The following is a 22,588-nucleotide window of genomic DNA, read 5'->3' as shown; positions in this document are numbered from 1 at the left end:
GCATGTGGTTTGATGGTTTCATTGCATTAGAATGGATGGGATTCAGGAAAGAAAGATTATTTTGGCCCATTTGAATGCCGTATGCTTTCAGGTGTTATAAATGTAGCTTGGAATAAAAAGTTCAAACAGCCCCAAGATGCAGTGGGAATCAGATGATGATGATGAAAAGCAGGAACTTCTGAGCTGTGCCTCTTCTTAAATCTATTAGGGTTTTTGTTTGTTTATAAATGCCAAATATGTAAGTTAATGATTCACAAGTATAATATCTAAGCCTCAATTGAGAAACTTAATATTTTAAAAATTTATACCAGAGACACTAAAGGAAAATATTTGCTGAAATCTATTTTAAAGTTTCTAGTTTTAAAATTAAGTATTAATACTTGAGATGATTGACGATATTTTATAGAAGCTAGTTGTTCCATTTGTTAATAATATTATCAGATTTTGTGTCCTAAGGAAAAAATTCATATACAAGTTCGACAATTTAGCAACAGAAAGATGTGCTGAGAGGTTTATGTGATTTTAGACAATACTAAGGATTAGTATCGATGAGTGATGTTTCCACATGTGGGTTTCTATTGAAACCAAGAGGAAGGTCACTAATTTTCTGCCCACATCTCTGCTTCTGAACACCAGACATAGAATTCTAGTTTGCCTTGGGGAATTCAATGTTTGCAACTAGGAATTATAGCAACAAACAACATAGGATATGGTGGACAGACACCAGCATGCTAGTAACTATAACAATAATGGAAAACTCTGATGGCTCAACTCACAATTCCAAGCCAACAGAGATGCCTCCAATATGCCAGAAAATGAAATTACATTAACAACTAAGAAATGGCTCTAAGCTAACTTATCTTGTATATAGTCAGTGAAATAAATATATTTACCATAGACCTAGACCTCTATTCTTTTTTTTTGAGGGAGTCTTGCTCTGTCGCCCTGGCTAGATCTTGGCTCACTTCAACCTCAGCCTCCCAGGTAGCTGGGATTACAGGCACCCACCACTGCACCTGGCAAATTTTTGTATTTTTAGTAGAGACAGGGTTTCACCGTGTTGGCCAGGCTGGTCTCCAATTCCTGACCTCAAGTGATCTGCCTGCCTCCACCTCCCAAAGTGCTGAGATTACAGGCTCACCACACCCAGCCAACCTCTATTCTTTTAAGATGTTTTTAATTCTTCCTCATATTTTTCTATAACTTCTAGCCAACTATAACTGCTGGATATCAGGTGTTCTGTGGCTATTACTTTAGGTTCTTTTAGATCTTCCAAGCTTCCAACACTCAGTACTTGCTACAACTTCCAAATTATGGGATTGTATCTCCCAGCAACTTAACACTTGAATTTAAAGTTTAATAAATTACTATAAAAAAATTTTGAAACTCTTATAGAGAGCAGCCTGGTGTAATGAAAAGAGCATAGAAATTTGAATAAGACAAAACCTGTCTTTCAATATTGACAAGCTGTAACGTTTGGTGCAAGTTATTTAATACTACTAAGTCTCAATTTTTTCATCATTGCAATGGCATTAATGATAACATAGGGTTTTTGTATTAGGTGAAATTATGTTTGTGTATTAGATGTTACAAAATAGCTACTAGCAGGTCCTAAGGTCACATGCATCCCTAATAATGTATTCAGTGAGAGAGGAGGTATCTTGGTCCTGGCATTTCATGCAGAGGTCCAGCGATGCTTGCTGACTGAGAAAGCTTAGATCATTCAACTCTGCGCTGAGCCAAGCAATGGAGCCAGGGAGTGTGATTTGCTGATTGTCTTACTCCCACTCTTGGGCTACTCCTGAAATTCGTGGACCTCAAATTGGGGAGAAAGCTAAAGCAAAATTAGGGGGTTTGATTACAAGAACCAGAAGTGGAACTGGGGTAGCTAAACCCATATGTATGCACTACAGAAAAAATAGAAGATGAATAATTAACAAAATTCATTTCCCTTCCTGTCCCTACATCATACTAGAATCTTAGTATCTTAGTTGCTATTTCTTGTAAAAAAAAATTTTGAGACAAGGTCTCACTGTGTTGCCCAGGCTGGTCTTGAACTCCTGGATTCAAGTGATCCTCTCCCCTCAGCCTCCCAAGTAGCTGGGACTACAGGTGCATTCTAACACACCTAGAATCTTAGTTATTATTTCTTGATGTGATGTCACAAGGGCATCCTATCCACAGGTAGGGCCCCTTTTAATGTCATCCAGCACCACAGTAACATTTTCTATTAGTCCCCAAAGGCCCATGGCTCCCCATCCTTTGGGGACCGCAGACCTAACCCCTCCTCCATTCCCCTGCAGGGCTGTTTATCAGTGGCATTTGTACCTCACACATATATATTCAACTTTTAAGGAACAGTTTCACCACGGGGAAAGGGGATTTATGGGAACAAACATCAAACCCGATAAGAAATTCACAGGTACTGAGATTTAATATTCAGCTTGACTTACTTAAAGCTGCTTTTTACTCGTTTCCTTCATCCATTCTCCAGATACACCTGATCCACTCAAAACATAAACTCCTTTAACACCAGAGACTGTATTTTATAAGATGCTTTTGGTGTATTTACTCAGCCCCTGCTATGGTGCTAGGTACCCTGTAGATGCTATAAATGTTCGTGGGTAAGAATAATTCTATAGGGTCATGGTAAGCAAATTACCATTCTATATCACTGTTTACAATGGTCTATTCTTTCAAGATGGTTTAAAAATGTTATTTGGAAGAGCTGTGGCAAAGGTTATAAATTCTATTTAAAGAGGTAGGTATTTACTTTTATCCTTAAAAGGTAATTTTAAGCAATCTGAAACAAATTAAGTTTCCACCAGTTTCGGGCTTCCAGGGGAGTAAGAAAGGGCGGTTGCCAGGGAAATCTTCTCCTGATTGGGAAGCAACAATCATGCCGAGGGATCTGCACATTGCATAATTGTAATTTTCCTATTCTTGCTCTTTTTTTTTTTCTGTTTTTGCTATGAGAAGAGCAAGCTAAAAAGGCTAAAGGGACATTTAAGCCAAGTCGCATTTGTCAAGGTGAAAGCTGTGTGGAGCAGAAAAGCAGTTCTCCCAGCTGCAAAGAAGATGCAAAGAAATCGAGTGAGTAGGGAATCTGAGAGCCCACTAAAAGTGCTTAGAAGGCCAACACATTACAGCCATTTCTCTAAAAAGTTGTAGACAGGAACCTAAAGTCCAGGGTGGAGCTTCTTACAAATGCTAACACGAGGATCTCAAAGCCATCCTTAAAGGTGCAGCTGTACTGCAAGTTTTCTAATCACCCACCACCCACCCCAAATTGTTCATTTCTGTTTAATTGGCAACTGCGAATAATACTTGTTAAGGGAGCCCCGGACTAGGAAACAACAACACTGTTTCACTTCAGAATTAAGTATTTATTATTTTGAATCTTCTTTTAGCAATGCTAGAAAATTACTGACACGAGAACATTCATGCTTATTTGAATGGTTACATTTCATTTTGAAAAACCAGTAGTGTTGAATGGGAGTATGCACCCCATTCTTCTTCTTTTTTTTTTTTTTTTTTTTTTTTTTTTGATTCATTCACTTAATCATCACGGATTTATCAGAGGCAAGGATGAAAAGCTTTGGTGTCAGACAAATGCACATTCTACCAGTTATTATGACCTTGGCCAAGTCATTTCATCTCTTTTTTCTTTTCTTTTCTTTTTTTTTTAACACAGAGTGTCACTCTGTCGGCCAGGCTGGACTGTGGTGACATGATCATAGCTCACTGTAGCCTCAAACTCTTGGTTTCAGTCAATCCTCTTGTCTCAGCCTTTCAAATAGCTAGGACTATATGCATACACCACCACACCAGCTACATTTAAGACTTTTTTTTTTGTAGAGATGGGGCCTTGCTACGTTGCCCAGGCTGGTCTCAAACTCCTGGAATCAAGTGATCCTCCTGCCTCAGCCTCCCAAAATGTTAAGATTACAGGTGTGAGCCACTACACCTGGCCATTTTGCCTTTTTGAATTTCAGCTTTGAAGCAATAAAATGGAAATAGTAATGCCTGTTTTGTAAAACTGCTGGAAAGATTGAAATAAAGTAACATAGGTACTGCCCCTAGCTTATTGAGATTATTCCATAATTGTCAGATTATTTCACAAATGTCAGATTCCCAACTCTCCTTTCATAATATAGATTTTTCTCCTCCTATTTACCATTTCCTTTTCAAGCACAGGAAAGGCCAAACAGGTTGACCCCTAAGTCAATGTCAAGCACCCTTATTTACCTGGTTGCTGTCATTGAAATACCTTGTGCTTGGGAAGGAATCAACAGCTGCTGAGGGGTAGCTGTGCAAATAGAAACCATCACTGATGCCCACCACTCAATCACTACTTTTCCTGTTATTGCCTTTTTTTCACCAAATCAACCAAATGCCTAAGTTCCTTCCTCCCAGTTCTTTGGTTCCTGATGAAATAGAACTTTGCTTTATGCACTCACACCCTTGAGTTCATCAGTTCTCCTCCCAAACTTCTGCATCCCAGAATAGCTCACAGAATTGCACTGGCCTGCCTTTTGTGTATTTTCAGGACATATGCTCCATTTCAGCTGTCCCAGCTTTCTAAGTGTCTTCATTCCTTTTGTGGCTCTCAGATTTCCCCAGATCTCACGCATTCTCATTACTCCACACTTCACCATGCAACCTCCCATCCTGAGATAATCCACTCGCAAAAAGTCACATGCACATGGCTTCATCTCGCAACCATCGTCTCTCAGACCATCATTGGCACAGACTATATCTATTTAGTTATACTTTGATAACTGCAGCCCAGCCAAAGCACGGCACTCAAGCTAGATGCACCTGGAGAGAGACTTTTAAAACTAAGTGTTCCCACATCTGATAGAGTAGTTTTTGTAATTTTTCTTTCAAGGGATTGTAACCCATTATTTGTTTGTTAATTTTTTTTTCAGACAGACCTTAAAACACTATGATGTTATTTTCTTATCAGAAATGTGTACTTTGTAGTTTATAAAAAAATAACAATTGTTACTGAAAACACATGTCCAAAGACATATATGAATATGCTAGAAGGGGGCAGGGGAGATTCCTGAACTGTGAATGGTAGACCTCAGCTTAGTCACAGTGTCAATCTACCTACACTAGTTACTAATCTCTCCAGACCTCAGTTTCTCTATTTGACAAACTGGGGTTATAATATTTACTCTTCATATCCTTCATGATAGTTGTAAGGATTATGAGACATTATGTGAACTTACTCTTTTTTTCCAAAATCATGACATGATAAATGTAATTGTTATTAATTTGTTCACTACTAAATATGAACATTGACAATTACAACAGGGTGTGGTGGCTCATGCCTGTAATCCCAGCACTTTGGGAGACAGAGGCAAGTGGACCACCTGGGGTCAAGAGTTCCAAAACAGCCTGGACAACATGGAGAAACCCTGTCTCTATTAAAAATACAAAAATTAGCAGGATGTTGTGGTGCACACCTGTAATTCCAACGCACTTAGAGAATCACTTGAACCCGTGAGGCTGAGGTTGCAGTGAGCCAAGATCATGTCACTACACTCCAGCCTGAGAGAAAGACTTTGTCTCAAAAGAAAAAAAAAAAAAAAAGTTTGACAATTACTGTCCTAGAATAAATCCATTTCTTGTTTTTCTTTTCATACATATTTTTAAGTGTTTTCAATTTATTCTAAGGGCCATAGTTTCCACATTTTAGCATTTTGGATATTGGGATAAATCATATATTCTGTGGAATGTCAGAATGTAGTGATGATGTTTCTTTCTTAGTGGCACAAAAAATACTGGGACAATTGCATTAGTATCTTAGATTCAGGAAAATGTAGTATTTTATCTTAGAGGAAAGCTGAAGGGTAGTAAAAGTAAGAGCACCTTGTCTATTCCAAATGGGAACTTTAAACTAAGAGGGGATAGGACCCTCCAAAAAAATCCATGAAGTGTTCAAAACATTCAGAAGAGAAGTTATTACCTTGAATCATACAATCTCTAAGTGTTCTCCATTAGAAAGATTTTTAAAGGACTGCTGACTTACTATAGGTTTAGCTCCCAGATCTCTCAGAACTAGTGCAATTCTTTCAACTGAGTTTAGGAAGACCTAAAGTGGGGGGAAATGTCAGCACCAAAAGATAGTCCACTTCCAAAGGTCCTAGCAGAGAAGCAAATAGGTTTTTGTGCCTATGGGCCAACATAGGAGAACCCTTTTCTTACCATAAAAGAAATTCATATGATTTTGCAGATGATTTTATACATAGTTCATTTGCATTTATATTCTTATACTAGAATATATAGTAGATATAAATATGGCAGCCTTCTAAAATGCCACTGCTTTTAATCCCCAAGATTTTGGTCATTGACCATATACCTTAAAAGTAGCCAAGAAGAAGGCCAGGTGTGGTGGCAGGTGCTGGCAGTCTGGCTATTCAGGAGACTGGAGACAGGATCACTTGAGCCCAGGAGTTTGAGGAGCAGCCTGGGCAACAGAACGAGACGTCATCTCTACAAAAATCAAAAAGAACCAATTGGAAGTGGAAAGAGACTATTTTTGCTCCTACCATGCCAAAGAAAATTGAAAGTAAGCATCAGAATCTTGGAAAGCCAAAGTCATTATCAGAGAGTGTCTGTGTGCTCAGTAACATGGCTGAGTGCTGTGGGCAGTGCAGAACTCCCATCAAACAGAACTTTATTTTGCACTTCCTGTGTGCTGACGGACATGACCTCATTTCATCCACACATAATTCTATGGGATAGGAAACGGAGGCACAGGTAAGTTAATTAACTCACCCAAGGATGTACCTAGTAATTTACCCAGCAAAAAATCAAACCTGGAATTCAAGCCTGGGCAGTTTAATTGCAGAGACCACCCCTCTAACCCTTTGGCAATGCGGCTTCCCCTGATTTCAGGAAGCTTATGGAGTAGTTGGAGATATGAAACAAAGGCAAAGAACAAGCAGTGTCCATAAAACACCATTTTGTGATTATTTAAGTACTCAGGATAATCATGTGGACCTAGGGTTGGCATACTTTCTCTGAGTCATACTGTCTCCATCACTACTATAAAGCTCTGCCCTGTAGCTCAGAGTCAGCCATAGATAACACCAAATGAATGGGCATGCTGTGCACCCATAAAACTTTAATAGATAATGAAACAGATTTACTCTGCAAGCTATATTCTGCTGACCCCTTATACAGATGGTACATGCTATAAATTTCATAAAGGAAAAGATTAATTTAGGGTGAAGCAGTTGGAAGGAGTTTTGGGAGAGCAGATTCAACTTTAAGGAAGACTTGCGATAGCTTGAGATGAGCTGCGTGGCCTGACCCTCACTTGCTTCTCTTCGTGTCACTTCTCTCTTGCTCAATGCTCTCTGACCAGGCTAGCATTTTCATTCCTAGGGCTGGGATTATTCCATTCTTTTTCTCACTCTAGATACCTTGTAGGGGCCAATCCTTCTGCCTAGAATCTCTTCCCCTCGATCCATCCAAGGCCGGCTCTTCTAGTCATCAAATCTCTCAGATGTTACTTCTTCGGGGGGCTTCACTGAAGGACAAGTTAAAGCAGCCCCCCTCCAGCTACCCTGGAACATCACCTCATCTTATTTCCTCATAGCATTTGTGCTTTCTGAAATTATCTTCCTCATTTATCAGGTGCTTGTCTATTGTCAGTCTCTTCTAGCTCTCCTTCTAGAAATAAATTACATGGAATGAGACCAATGTTCGTATTATTCACTGGTGTATATTCCCAGCACTCAAACCATGGCTGGCAAATAAACAATAAAAAAAAAAAAGCCTGCAGAAATAAAGGAATAAGGAACGGAGGCAGGAAGGGAGACAGAAAATATGAGCATGCCCTGTTAGGTGGTGTGTTATTTTCTCCTGTTCTGTGACTTTATAGACTATCATCTTCATTAGAATGGCCCACTCTTCAGTGCCCATGACATCATTTCAATTCAGAAAGCCTCCTCCTGGCTGGACACAGTCGCTCACGCCTGTAATTCCAACATTTTGGGAGGCCGAGGTGGGAGGATCACCTGAGGTCAGGAGTTCAAGACCAACCTGACGAACATGGCAAAACTCTGTTTCTATAACAATGCAAAAATTAGCTGGATGTGGTGCCACAGGCCTGTAATTCCAGCTACTCAGGAGGCTGAGGCAGAATCACTTGAACCCAGGAAGTGGAGGTTGCAGTGAGCCCAGATCACGCCACTGCACTCCAGCCCAAGCAGCAGAGCAAGACCCTGTCTCAAAAAAAGAAAAAGCATCCTTATTTTTATCCTGTTATTAGAGGACGTTAGCACTTGATTATGACCATTTCTTAGTCAAGGGCAAGTCTTCTGGTTTTCTGAATGATGACCTGTGGTTTAAGTTACAGATGGGCTATCAATGAAATAGAAAATGCACACTAATCCTTCTCAAAAAGTAAGATCTCTATTGGAGTGCTCATGCTTAAACATCATAATTAAAAAGCAATTAATCCTTTTTTCTCATCTGTAACTACTCTAAAATCTAAAGTGTATTAGATTGCTTTTGCTATTATTTGTTTATGTTTGTTGGGTCCAACCCCCTCCTAAGCTGGTGCACACAAGCAGGGCATCCCACCAGCCTGAAATCAATGAGGACCTGCCCTCTTTGTCTCTGCTCCAGTTTTCCTTTCTACCAAGACTTCCAGCTCCTGAAACTGCCACCACAGTAATAATGCAGGCTTTTCGGAGATAGCTGCAAAGTTATCTTTTTCTTTGGATTTTCCTAAATCTTTTCTCTCTGTGCAGCTGAAATGGAAAGACAGCAACCTCTTCCCAGCTCACAGTAGCAGCCGAAGTCACGTAATTCCCCTTTCTTTCCAATCAAAAGGGAGTAAGATTTAACTCTTTGGGCCTGGTATGTTTACTGTTTTATGTGCTTTCTTCTAAAATTATCTACCTAAGCTATGTCTCCCTTTTGCTTTAACGCTTAAGAAACAAAAAATTCAAACTGACTTGATTATAATGTTAGTGACTCTTACAGTTCAGCAGTTGTATTTTTCTTCTCCAAGATCTCAATTTTCTGTCTTTACACTTTCCCTAGAACTGATTTCTATATTATTTTGTGTATAATCTTCTTGTATGTGACCTTTAGATATATACATAATGTATTACTATTCCAATTCCACTCCAGTGGAAGTCACTTCCACTCAACTTCTTAGCTGCTATCATTTGAAAAGTATGATTAATTGAAAGATATACAAGTTAGATACTTCTCAGCTGGTTCTTTAAACAACAGTTACAGACTGTTTCTAGTATGAGCCCGAATTTCTACCAGAAACTAACTGTGAAAAAAAATACCTGAACAAAAGTTGTACTGTTTTGTTGCATAAGCCATATGCATAATCAGTTTGTCATTAATCTCTGACATATTCCAGAGAGCAACGCTTATGAACTTCACATCAGTATTGAGAAACAGCAAGTGTGGGGTGCATCATCTATAACCCTCAGCTGTACCAAGTTAATTTTTTAAATTGCTAAGCCTATATGAGGCTCTGAACATGATCATATCTAGGCAGTGAGTCACCTGCCAATGCACAGAAAACAAGACTGTTCTCAGCATTTATAATTTCCTGAGAAATCTTTGTTGCTGTGGTGATTTTGATGCTTTTACCTAAAAAAGTAAAAACATTACATTGTTACTAGCATAATTAATAAATGGCAAGTGTATGAAATGTGATGAGCACAAAGGTATCCTGGCTATAATTGCTCAGTTCTGCAGGTGCCACGAAGCACAGCCTAGAAAGACAAGCAGCAGCCAACAGTGGTCAGCACAGGGCCCTAGGAATTGCCAGCCCCTTCTTAGCTGTAACTCTGGGTGAGTTACATAACTTCAGTGTCCTCATTTGCAAAATGAGAATAATAATAATACCACCCGTACGTTGTGTGGATCAAATGAACTGACATTTATTAAGCACTTAGAACAGTGCCTGCACACAGGAGCACAATATAAGAATGTATTACATAAAATGAACATGCTGCAGAGTGATGCTTCATCTTGGTTAGCACTTTTCAGAATTAGAAGCTACAAACCACTGTTTTCAAGTCCACGAATAGTAGCATCTCTTCAGTCTGAAGTTCTCAGTGAATTGAATCAATTCTTCAATCTGAAGTGTGTAGCTGTATAACTTGCAAGTTATACAGGTAAATTAACAATTAAGGGAAGAACTATGCTTTTTTAGTAGAACATCTATTCTCACTTCCTTAAAACCTATAATATTTCGAAATCTATGTCTGATATGTGTATGTTATTGTGGACAATTTTCTTAGCACTTTAGGTTTCAACGTGATATACTATTAATCATAAAATTTTGATTAATATAATTTTGATCTTAGGAGTTAAACATTTTGAACCCTAGGGCTGCTGTTTACCAGTTTGTCATTTGGCAAGTTACTTACCTTCTCTGAGCTCCTGCTTCTCACCTGAGAAAAACAGAAAAATATGCGCAGGTTGTTGTAATGCTGAAATGAGATCTTGTTGGCAATTTTTTTTTCGCAGAGTTAAATGTCCACAATGTAGTACCATGTTATTTTAATGGATAAGCAATAAATTGTTAACATCAAAATATTAAGACCCTTTTTATTTTCTCATTGCAAACCTGGCCAATTCCAGGGAGCCTTTCCTGGATCCTCCTTTCCCATCACCACGACTGCTAACTCTCGTTTCTCTTTTCATCTCTGTTATGTATGTTGAGAGCAAGAACCAGCCTCCCCCTTTTTCGGTCTCTTTTACTTAAGCCTTGTGCAGTGCTCCGTGCACTATAGGGTGTTTGCTGTGTTACTTCTGAATGGATAAAAAGAATGGCTACTATGCATTTTTTTTCTCCAAATGAATAAGGAATGAGATCTAGGTTGAGTTCATGTTGAAGTGGAAAATCTAAGAAGAACTTAATAGAAAGCCATGAAGATGGTCCTTAAAATGTAGTACAATATTCTGCTGAACTCAGAAAACAATTATTGTAGAAAGAAAAAAGAGCAGTGCACTAACATTTTTTTTATTGTGGTATCCTCAGTTAGTGGCTTAGCATAGGATCTAGCAAAGCAAAAGGAAAGGAACAATTCAGACAAGCAGCAGCTATACCAGGTAAGTCGAGCACCACAAGGCCAAAAGGGGAGAAGCCTACAAGAGGTGTTATTTGTATGTGTGTGTGTGCATGGTTATGCAGAGGCCAACAAAAATTAAAAGCAAGAAAATGCCATTATCTTCCATGAGGAGATCACTGGAAACCTTTAGAGAGTGCTTTAAGCAGATCTATGGAAGCTGAATCCAAATGAAGAAAGATTCAGAAAGAATGAGTGATTGGGGAGGAAATGCAGCTGGCAGAGACCTGGTTTAGGAAGAAGAGAGACTGGATATCAGATGGTAAAGTTGAAAGGCTCAAGGAAGGCATAAATCAGTCAGAAAATGTTCCTGAATCTTAAATGACAATTGAAAACAAATCACTGAAAAGCTCAAATAAAATTGCTCTCCTTTCCAACGGCGTTCTTACGCCTGACTCAGCTATCATCAGCATGAGAACACTGAGATGCACAAATGAATCAAATCCAATGGTTTTAACTTTTCCTAATAAATGAGTCATGTTAAAGATTGAGAGACGTGAACTTGTATGTCTTCAAAATATTTCTGAGCCCATTACAATAAAATATTGTTATCGAAAGGCTAATGTCTAAAGTTTCAGATAATTATATTACCAATATCCAGCATCATACCAAAAAAAGAAAACACTAGGTCTTATTTATACATTTTAAAATAAGAGGACAATTGGAATGTTTATAACACAAAGAAATGACAAATGCCTGAAGTGAAAGATACCCCATTTACCCTGATGTGATTATTACACATCGTATATCTGTACCAAAATAGCTCATGTACTCCATAAATATATACACTTACTGTATACTCATAAAAATTAGAAATGTTAAATTTTAAACAATGAAAAAGAAAAGAAAAAGGTAGGATTTTATAAAAAGTGATTTATCTGTTTTCTATCTGAATAGGTTCCTCAAGAGGAATGGACAGGGTACACCCCTCGAGGTAAAGATGATGAAATTCCATGCCGAAGAATGCGAAGTGGCAGTTACATCAAGGCCATGGGGGATGAAGACAGTGGAGACTCAGACACAAGTCCCAAGCCTTCTCCCAAAGTTGCTGCGCGGAGAGAAAGCTATCTCAAGGCTACTCAGCCATCCCTTACAGAACTCACCACACTCAAGTAAGTCATCTTAGCCCTGCACTTCCCATAGTCCAGGTGCTTGCGTTATCACCGAGGCTCAGATGCTGTGGCTCCTAGAGTAAGCGGGGCAGAAGCATCCCACAGGTGGAGCAATGCAATACGTAGATTGTGACCGTAGATCTGACGTGTGTACCCCAGTGCCTTTGTAGAGAGGGGCAGCAGATGTGCTCACGAAGAATTCAGCTTATGATAAGAAGCACAAACAATTCAATCTTTTCAGAAGCCATGCTGGATTTAAAACAATCTAGCATGGCTTCTGAAAAGAATTAAAATTTCTGGTCAATGAGAAAATAGATGTATCCCAATCCTGGAACATGGAACATATGCTCAGGCACAAAGTACACACAAGAACTTTTTCTTAAGATTCTTGAATTTTTCAGATAATTGACTAACATAATAGAGGAAATTTTCTTTCTTTTTTTTTTTGTTTTATTTTTGTTTGTTTTTTTTTGAGACGGAGTTTCGCTCTTGTTACCCAGGCTGGAGTGCAATGGTGCGATCTCGGCTCACCGCAACCTCCGCCTCCTGGGTTCAGGCAATTCTCCTGCCTCAGCCTCCTGAGTAGCTGGGATTACAGGCACGCACCACCATGCCCAGCTAATTTTTTTGTATTTTTAGTAGAGACCGGGTTTCACCATGTTGACCAGGATGGTCTCAATCTCTTGACCTCGTGATCCACCCGCCTCGGCCTCCCAAAGTGCTGGGATTACAGGCTTGAGCCACCGCGCCTGGCAAAATTTTCTTAGAGAAGCTTATAGAAGGTGGCCATGCTTGAAAATTGGATATGTGAAGGTTTTTGACATACATTTTTAAACGTGGGCACTCCATAACGTATTACAATTTGAAGGCCTTAAAAATGTTTTGTTTTGAAAAACGTTAAGTACAGTCATACAGCATTTAATGATGGGGTTACATTCTGAGAAATGCATTATTAAGCTATTTTGCCGTGCAAACATCATAGAGTACCCTTACACAAACCTAGATGGTCTAGCCCACTACACGCTTAGGCTATATGGTGTGGCCTAGTGCTCCTAAGCTGCAAACCTATACAGCAAATTACCATACTGAATGCTGTGGGCAACTCTCACACAAGGGTATTTGTTTATCTAAATATATCCGAATATAGAAAACTACAGTAAAAATACATTATTATAATCTTATGGGACCACCATATTATATGCATCATTGACTGAAATGTTGTCATGCAGCTTATGACTGTAGTCCTTAATTGTATTTGTGCCGTTTGTAAACAAAGAACAGAGCTACACGAAACCACTGAAACTGATTATTTTAAGCAAGACCTGATTTAATTCTAAATGCTGTTTATAGACAGTAAATTCTTTAGTCTTGAAATGTAGAAATAGAATTCCATTTGGACCTGGAAAATATATTACAGATAATTAGTATTTTTACGTGCCTTTGATTTCATATTTTGATGAAATAAACATTACTATTCATGAATTTATATTATGTTGCTAAATAAAATATTAAAAGACAAAATAAATAAAACAAAAAATCAAAGCAGTTAAGGAAAACAAACCCAATTATTAATCAAGAGCACTGAAAAGCAGCTGACTGTTGTGTGATGGGAATTTATTTAAATAGCAGAGTATGTTGTATTTTAAAGAATCAGACAGAGAAAGCCTCTGATGAATTATTTTTCAAGGGTTCATGTGGAATAATTCTGGATCATTTTAATCAAAAATTAATACCAATGCATCTGAAAATTAAGCCAAGAAAAAAAAAACCCTCTTCTTTCTTTCTTTGGCTTCCAGTTGCCCTTCCTCATAGCCTTTATTACTACATGTGTTCATTTTCAAGAATTGTCAGAACAAAGTGCCACAACTTGGTGGCTTGATTAGATCTACAAAGACCCTGTTTCCAAATAAGGTAGCATTCATGGATAGTAGGAGTTAGGACTTCAATATATTTATTTGGAGAACAGAATTCAACCCAAAACATTGTCTCACAAGGTAAAAAAAAAAAATGATAATGGAAATAAAAAATGGAAACAAGTCTTCACTGCACTTTGGCACACCTGGCAGAAGCTCAGAAAATTAAATGAAACGAACTGGATTTGTAATAAAGCCACTGGACCAAGGTGATATAAAATGAGGGAGGCCAAGGACCCTTCTGAAAAAATACCTTCTATGGACCTTGAAATATCTCTCCAGTAGGCACAATGCTGGGTAGTCATGGCCGTGGGATTAACATCTTCCAGAAGATGCGAGAAAAGGGTTGCAATGCAAGAAAGTCACTTAAACCAGCAAGCTCCAGAGTCCCCTCCACCTCCTGAGTATCCCGTTAGGTTGTCATGAGGTTGCAATGGTCACATTCGCTGAGTGACACTTTGGGTCTTGGGTGATAAGATACAGGAATTGCTCTTGTCCACAGCAATACCCAGGTAAGAGGAGAACAGAAGGACACAGAGCCTTGAGGAAGATAAGCAGAGTGCTCTGAGGAGACTGAGGACTGGGGTAAAGGGTAAGGCCTGAAATCAACATCACAGTTGTGCCTGGGCTACTCTCAGAGCTTCAGGATGTGGAGGATCACTCGGAAGTCATTGAAACTCTTTCTTTCTCATTTGCCTTCTTCACAATATGACCCTCTTCTAATATCCGGGACCATATTTTTATGCCTACCATCTATTTATTTTACTGCTCAGACATTTTCAGAGCAGAAAGAGGCAAACATGCAGATGACTGCTAGGCTGATGGAAGAGGGTCAGCTCATTCAGACGGTGAAATTGTTGAACCAGATATGAATTAGTGATTGCTATTTCCTCCCTCCGTACTTACGGAAATTCAAAATGGTGATAAATGGACAGAGAGTCACCTACTAAACTGAAAACATTTTACTTGGGATGGAGTTTCCCCAAACCATCTCTGTTGTCTCCTATTCTTTGGCAGGAAAGAGAACTTTTTATTTCCTGTGTTTATGTAAGATGGATAATGTGCCAACATCATAACAAGGTTTGAAGGAAGCCCAGTTCATATATATTAGCGTGAAAACTCAATCTTCATGATTATGATCCACAAAAAGATCACGAGAGAACCTTAGACAGCCAACCAAACGATATCTCCCCTCCCTGTGCTACCATCACATCCCCTAGAATCATTTCTCATAGTTCTATTTACCGCCATTCATTTCACACTATCTTATGAGTTCCCTTTGTCATTACAGTCTACGCATTAATCCTCCATCATTTTCAACTGCATACAAGTGTTAGTGACCTCTAGTTGAACCAGATTGGCCAGGCACAGTGGCTTACACCTGTAATCCCAGCACTTGGGGAGGCTCAGGTGGGCAGATTGCTTGGGCCCAGGAGCTCGAGATCAGCCTGGGCAACATGGCAAAACCCCATCTCTACAAAAAATACAAAAATTAGCTGGGTGTGGTGTTGTGCACCTGTAGTCCCAGCTACTTGGGAGGCTGAGGTGGGAGGATCACTTGAACCTAGGAAGTCAAGGCTGCAGTGAGCCACGACTGAGTGACTGCACCCCAGCCTGGGCAACAGAGAAAGACCCTGTCTCAAAATTAATTAATTAATTTATAGTTTAACCAGATCGAAAGGGATACCAAAGGAAAAAAAGGAAAATACACTATGGAGGCTAAAATTCAGACATGACATGACTCATAATCAATTCTGTCTTTCATTCCTTGATGTTTTGACTACGGATCATTATTTTTCTAGAAGTTTGAAGGATTCAGTCCCTTATGAGAAAAAAGATCCCCATATCCTGAAATTCTAGTTCCTCAAAAAAGAAAACTATATTTATGTTCCTACTTCTTTGACATTTAAGTCGATTTTTTTTCCTCCTTCCTCCTCAGCAATTCACAGCTTTAGGGATGAATCATAGCCCTGAACCAAGATAACTAAAATTAGGCAAGTGAGATTGGGGCAACATTTTGTTTGAGGTTTTCGACTCCCATCTTCTCTCAGAAACGTTGGAGAGAAGGCACTCCTACACTTTCTTACATTGTTTTTCTCTTTTCTTTTCTATTTTCCAAAGGCATCTGAGGGTTTATTTATGTGGGTGGTTTTTCATCAGCTGCTTAGTGTTAGTTATTGTGTCCTCAAACATATAAGGCCTAAGTTCAGTTAAACATACTGGTGTTAGCAGTAGTTTTTAGACAATGAAGTCCATCTTTGGGCCAGCAACAACCCCTCCTATAGCTACTCTTGGAAAACTATCATTTCGGTCACTCTCTTCTCTTATTTCACAGCTATTAACAAATCACTCCACTTCATCACTAGCTTTTACTTCTTCCTTACTTTTTACCTGACAATAACTTTGAAAAGGCGTATCATCCAAGAATATTAGTATTTTCAAAATAATGCCTTTGAATGTTTAACAGTAAATTTCCTGCAAGTAGAGGAGACATTTAGGGGCCAGAGTCCCTTCAAAGCATTTCATTGCAGCCTGGTACTGACGAAGAACTTAAGTCTCTTACTTGGAGCTGCTATTTATTCTAGAACTGAGACTACTGCCTGCTACCATGATTAGTTAAAACTAAGTCCAAATCCCATCTGGGACTTGTATTCAATACACTGCAGAAAGAACGTTTTAAAAATTGTACTAAGTGAGGTGTCATTTAGAAGGCTCTGAAGTTAAATTCAAATATATATAAATCCTACCTGAATAACACTTTAACCTGAGTAATATTTTAAAGTGTCTTAATACTTCATCTCTTTATCCAAGCACTAAGAAAAATTATTCCTCTGGAAGAATTAGTCAGTCTTTAACATTACAGACTTTGAAACACCTCTGAAATTGGGAAGAAGGATCCCAGACTGTTGCAAGAGACAGTCAGCTTCTAGCAATTTTGATACAGTGTCTCTCAAAAGGCTTCAGGAAGATTCACTTTCAATTCTAAATGCCCTGAAGGCAAATCGTTTTTCATTTTCAGGATGGTTCATCCTCTTCGTCTCCATTTGTCCACCCCCCGTCCCCACCCCTGGCCCTGAACCTTTTGTTTTTGTTTTTGTTTTTGTTTTAGATAAATTGGAAACATTTAAATTTAAAATTTGAAAAACACCAAGTAGCTGTGTGCCTTTTGACAACTAGATTAATGTCTCTGAACCTCCTCATAAATGAGTCTCAGTTTCTTAGCGTGGGATGTCACCACTTAGGTGGCTCTCCCTACAACTCCTCCCACCCCCAAGCCTGTGGCAGACAGCATTGGCCAGTCCCAGCACTGATGGATCCCATCACCCTACCCATTGAGAACAGACTGAGCCCCTGAACCAGGCTCAGTGCAGTGCTCCAGCTACCATGATTCATCAGCCTAATATAGCCCACAGGTGCTATCCTTAGTCTACATGAACTGTCTCCCAGGAACCTTTCAGGGCTGACGTGTGTAATAGGAAGAACGAGGCACGGTAGAGTGGCAGTTCACTGTTTAAAGACAAAAGGAAGTAGTATTAGTAAAGAAAATAATTTGAGAAGAGGTAGATGGAGTGTTCTTCAACTTTAATTCTGGGTATTTTAAATGCATCGATTTCTACCTGAGGAACACAAAACCATAGCCTCTTCCTGGAGTCTCTTTTGTTATTGTTTATCTCGTGTACGTTTTTTTCCCCCTTTTTCCTCCTGGACACACTGTGTCCTTGCCTGTTCCTCACGTCATACGTGCCCCTCCTACCTACCTACTGCTCCTTGTTCTCCTTTCTGTGCTAGAGAAAGAGGGAGATGGGATGATGATGGGAGCATCGCTGGTTTTCTTCAAAGATGTGAACTATATTGTGAATGGAGCAGTTTGTATCATCCCATCTCTAAGTAGTATGAAATGTCTCTGTTTTGCCTAAATGCTTTTTCTTTTTTCTTTCTTTTTTTTTTTTTTTAATTTGAGATGGAGTTTCGCTCTTGTTACCCAGGCTGGAGTGCAATGGTGTGATCTCAGCTCACCGCAACCTCCACCTCCTGGGTTCAGGCAATTTTCCTGCCTCAGCCTCCCGAGTAGCTGGGACTACAGGCGTGCGCCACCATGCCCAGCTAATTTTTGTGTTTTTAGTAGAGATGGGAGTTTCACCATGTTGACCAGGATGGTCTCGATCTCTTGACCTCGTGATCCACCCACCTCGGCCTCCCAAAGTGCTGGGATTATAGGCTTGAGCCACCGCGCCTGGTCGCCTAAATGCTTTTTCATTCCTCGCCTACCTATTCCTCCTTGTCATTGTAACGCATAATAGCAAATGCTCCTCACAAAACAGGGAGGACAAGAAAACACAATCTGGCACTATGAAATTGTGAATTATGTCCTCAGAGTTCAGTGACATAAACTCAGGGTTGTGTCCCATTCTTCCCTGACTATAATACTTTTTTCTATTATCCTCTATCCTTCTAACTCCCACTCTCACTTTCTAAATAAGAAGAAATGCAAAATGTTTAAAACAAGGAAAGATGGCTGGGCGCAGTGTCTCACAGCCTGTAATCCCAGCACTTCGGGAGGCCAAGGCAGGTGGATCACAAGGTCAGGAGTTCAAGACCAGCCTGGCCAAGATGGTGAAATTCCATCTCTACTAAAAATACAAAAACATCAACCAGGCGTGGTGGGTGCATCTGTAATCCCAGCTAGTTGGGAGGCTGAGGCAGAGAATTGCTTGAACTCAAGAGGCAGCGGTTGCAGTGGGGCAAGATCGTGCTACTGTACTCCAGCCTGGTGACAGAGCTAGATTCTGGCAAAAAAACAAAAAAACAAAAAAACAAAAAAACAAACAAAAAAAAAAACCAAAAACAAAAACAAAACAGGGAAAGTCATTCTTGCTAACAGACAAATTATCACTTGTTCCTCTACAAATTATCTAAATACCTTTCAAATTTCTTTTTTAGAAATAAGCTTGATTTAAAAAAAAAAAAAAAAAAAAAAAAAAAAAAAAAAAAGAACCACCTAAAACAAGCAATCACCTATTATATTCAATCCCAGATCACCACTCCTAGTTTTTAAAAAAATGTTCCTTCACTGGGATATGAATGCCCTCCTCCAAATGATGTGGGCATGTGTGAGTATTATAGTCTGTACCAAATCCTGATCTCTTGCTATATAATTACTCTTAAAAGCTTGTGTTGAAAGGAAGCCTGAATAGACTGAAAAGTCTTTACAATGATCATGACTACAGAGAAGAGAGAACTCCTTGTGTGTCTTTAAAGGAGGCGAAAGAATAAAAGAAAGTCCAGATACTTTCAAGAGAGAAGGCAAGGAAACATTTTTAAAAGTAAGAGTCAGGGGTTGGGGGAGGGAGAACATCAGGTTAAATAGCTAATGCATCCTGGGCTTAACACCTAGGTGATGGGTTGAGAGGTGCAACGAATCACCATGGCACACATTTACCTGTGGAACAAATGCACATTACCTATGCATATCCTGCACATGTATCCCAAAACTTAAAATAATTTTTTCAAAAGTAGGAGGGATATTTACATTTTAACCAGGTTCTAAGTGCCTAACTGCATGCTATGAGCTTTATATACATGTGTTTTCTTTTGATCATCACAAGTCTATGCATGCAACTTTGCCCATTTTACAAATGACAAATCTGCATCTCAGAGAGATTAAACAACATTTTTAAGATTACCTGTCAATCAAATGTCAGAGGTGAGATTTGAGCCCAGTGTTGAAAACAGAAAAGATAAAAAGCTGGATGGAAAGTTGAACTTACTAAGACTGCAATGAGGAGTTATTTGAAAGATGTTTAATAATGGCGGGGAAAGGAAGATCAACTGGGTGAGGACAACTGAGAAGTGGACCCAGGAAAAACGGACTTTCAAAACAGATTATGCGAGAGAAGGATGGATTTGAAAGGGTGTCAGAAGCCTGCAATGAAGTGAGTTCTGAGTGGAAAGTATAAACCTCAGACATGCAGCTGAAACAGGAAGGTTCTTGAGAACATCTTGACTCGGGCTTAGCCTGGGGGGCAGGAAAGAGGGACCAATGACCAAAGGATCGGGAGCTACCAAAGACACTGGCTGGCAGAGAACACAGGAAGAAGGGACGGCCTCGTAGGAGGCTGGGTTCAGCTCTGTGCAGACTAATACAATGATGAATCCTGGACCTGTATCTGTTCTGTGGCTTACTGTGTGTAACCTGAACCTTCAAAGGATGGCAGACCAGGTTCGCACTCTTGACAGCTGGCTTCAAGGGGCTATATAAACAAAGCCCTAAGAAAGACAGCAGAGAGAGGGGAAGAGAGGAAGGCCCTGGCTGAGGGTTCTGGAAACAAAGACTCCCCACTTCCTTTAGGTAGTGCTGATCTGAGATGCTGCCCACTGTTTTTCCAGGTAGACTTTTTGCAGAGAGCCTCAGAATTCCTTTGTCTTGTCTGCCTGCCACCTGCCATTTCTTCCATTTAATAGCTATGCTCCTGTTAAAGTGCAGACAACGAGGTAACAAGAACACCCAAATTACAATAAGAAATTATATTCATGCAATCACTCACTCACTCATTTATTCATGCAACAAACATTCAGTGCCCTTAATAATTTAAGTACTGTGTGCATCATTTACACCTTGATTTCAATACATTCACTAAATGCTTTACACACACACACACACACACACACACACACACGAGTCTAAAAATGGCAAAAGCAGGCACTACAAAGAAGAAAGGAACCTAAAATTCAGAGGCTGGTGTTGTTAAAGTTGATAATGTTGGTCAGAATTATTTTTCTGATGAGAAAAATCTGTATTACCTGGCATAGGAAAGGGTTGTGGTTTTCTGGTTTTGTTTTTTGTTTACAGGTTATTATTTTGTCAGCATAGTTCATTATTAGCTTTACTTTTGCTATATCATTTATTATTAAAGAAATTCTTCTTATGCATGCAGATGGCAGGACATTTTGCAGGAATGAGAAAGCTTCTTTAAAAGGAAGCCTAGGCGGACATATTAGGAGCTGCCTCTAATCCTTTTTAGAAGCAGGCTGGGTGTACGTCCTAAATAAATGCATCTTTACAGAAGATGCATTTGAAATAGCAAAACCATCAACATTCTATCTATAAACCAGGTGGAAATGAGATCAAAACTGTAGGCCGAGGAATTTAGGTTAGCTACAAGGAGGAACTTCTAAGTGCAAAGTTATTAATTATCAAATCAATTAATTTGGAAATTGCTAGAGAAACCTTCCAAGGCCTCTTTTGAAACAAGCCGAGTTATATTTTTCTGAGACCTTTGATAATTCTGCTTCAGCAAGACAGACAAAATATCCATATATGATCTTTCCAGCCTAAGGAGTCAGATTCAGCATAAGATCTGCAGCATCATCTGATCGTGTGCATCAGTCTTTTATGTTCAAGCTAAGCGTGCAGAAAGAAGAGATCTCAAGGCACCCACATAATGCAGTACTTCCTAAATATATTACTTCCCTTCCTGACATTTCTCTTTCTATCAGTGGAATCACCATTTTTTAAATACAATCTTGAAACTTTGCAGCTCACCTCTTACCTCTTCCAGCTTTAGGGCTTTACTGTTCTTCACTTGAGTGACTGCAATAGACCAATTTGTCTTGCTGCCCCAACCTCTGCTCCAGCTCCTTCTCTAGAATTTCTACCAGGTTGCTAAAAAGTTATCTCTGAATCCCATGTTGTCTAGGCACGAAGTCCCAAATGGAGTGTTCAAGAGTGTCACAGTAAGACTCCATTTTCCTTTGAGATCTTCTTTCTTGCTATTCCCTTACAAGCATAGAACACTTGTATGGGAAGTAACATCAAGTCACTTCAACAAGCCACGGATTGTTCAAGGGTAATTATGCAGATTCAAGAGGGTGTAGTGTGTGTAGCGCACTTAGCACAGTCCCTGGCACATGGTACATGGTAGTTCCTCCATATATGTTAGCTATCACCATCACTATTATCGGTTTTGGCCACCTACTATGTGCTAAGCATTGGGATATATTATAGTGGTCAGGATTCCCCGTTCAACAGAACTTATGATCTAACGGGGGAGAAGATGAGAAGAAAGTCTCCATACTTTTAAACCTTCCTCTCAAATTTAACCTCTGGCTGTCAGCCATTACTTCTTCCTTCTAAGAACTTCTGAAGCATTGTGTTAGCATTTCTCAAGGTAATATAGTCTTCTTAAGCACTGGTTTATTTTCTCTGTCCCTGTGTAGAAGGAGATTCAATTCTATCTGAAAGAGTGTTTTTGAAGCAGTTGGCACAGAGTCTCACCCCAGAGGGGATGTTGACCAAATGCTAATGCAACATTACACAATCCCTCTATGCCTAACGTGCTCTGAACAGCACCCACCGTGAGTAGCTTTAACACGCAGTGGTTGAGTTGAGTTGCCGTCTCACATCTGCCCGGCATCCTTTCACTATGTCTGTGTGCTC

The 22,588-nt window shown here is 39.5% G+C and overlaps 1 protein-coding gene and 1 non-coding gene across 21 annotated transcripts in view; one reads left to right on the top strand and one right to left on the bottom strand.

Moving 5' to 3' along the window:
- Nucleotides 1–22,588, top strand: part of DLGAP1 (DLG associated protein 1) — a 966,546-nt gene that overhangs the window by 647,044 nt on the left and 296,914 nt on the right. For 15 of the 20 annotated variants that reach the window (XM_074383719.1, XM_074383721.1, XM_039463610.2 and 12 more), the window contains one exon: nt 12,024–12,238. In XM_074383719.1, the coding sequence (XP_074239820.1) occupies nt 12,024–12,238 (215 nt within the window). Of the gene's footprint in view, nt 1–2,979; nt 3,094–12,023; nt 12,239–22,588 lie in introns of all 20 variants that reach the window. The other 5 variants (XM_074383722.1, XM_074383723.1, XM_074383724.1 and 2 more) reach the window with 1 other exon arrangement.
- LOC120361743 (small nucleolar RNA U13) lies at nt 15,198–15,303 on the bottom strand. Its single transcript, XR_005577875.1, has one exon. It is a non-coding gene; the product is annotated as a small nucleolar RNA U13 (small nucleolar RNA).

The sequence above is a fragment of the Saimiri boliviensis genome, chromosome 13, assembly GCF_048565385.1.
Source record: "Saimiri boliviensis isolate mSaiBol1 chromosome 13, mSaiBol1.pri, whole genome shotgun sequence".
NCBI classification, from domain to species: domain Eukaryota; kingdom Metazoa; phylum Chordata; class Mammalia; order Primates; family Cebidae; genus Saimiri; species Saimiri boliviensis.
The sequence above is the reverse complement of the archived record's forward strand: the minus strand, read 5'-3'. Positions and strand labels throughout refer to the sequence as shown.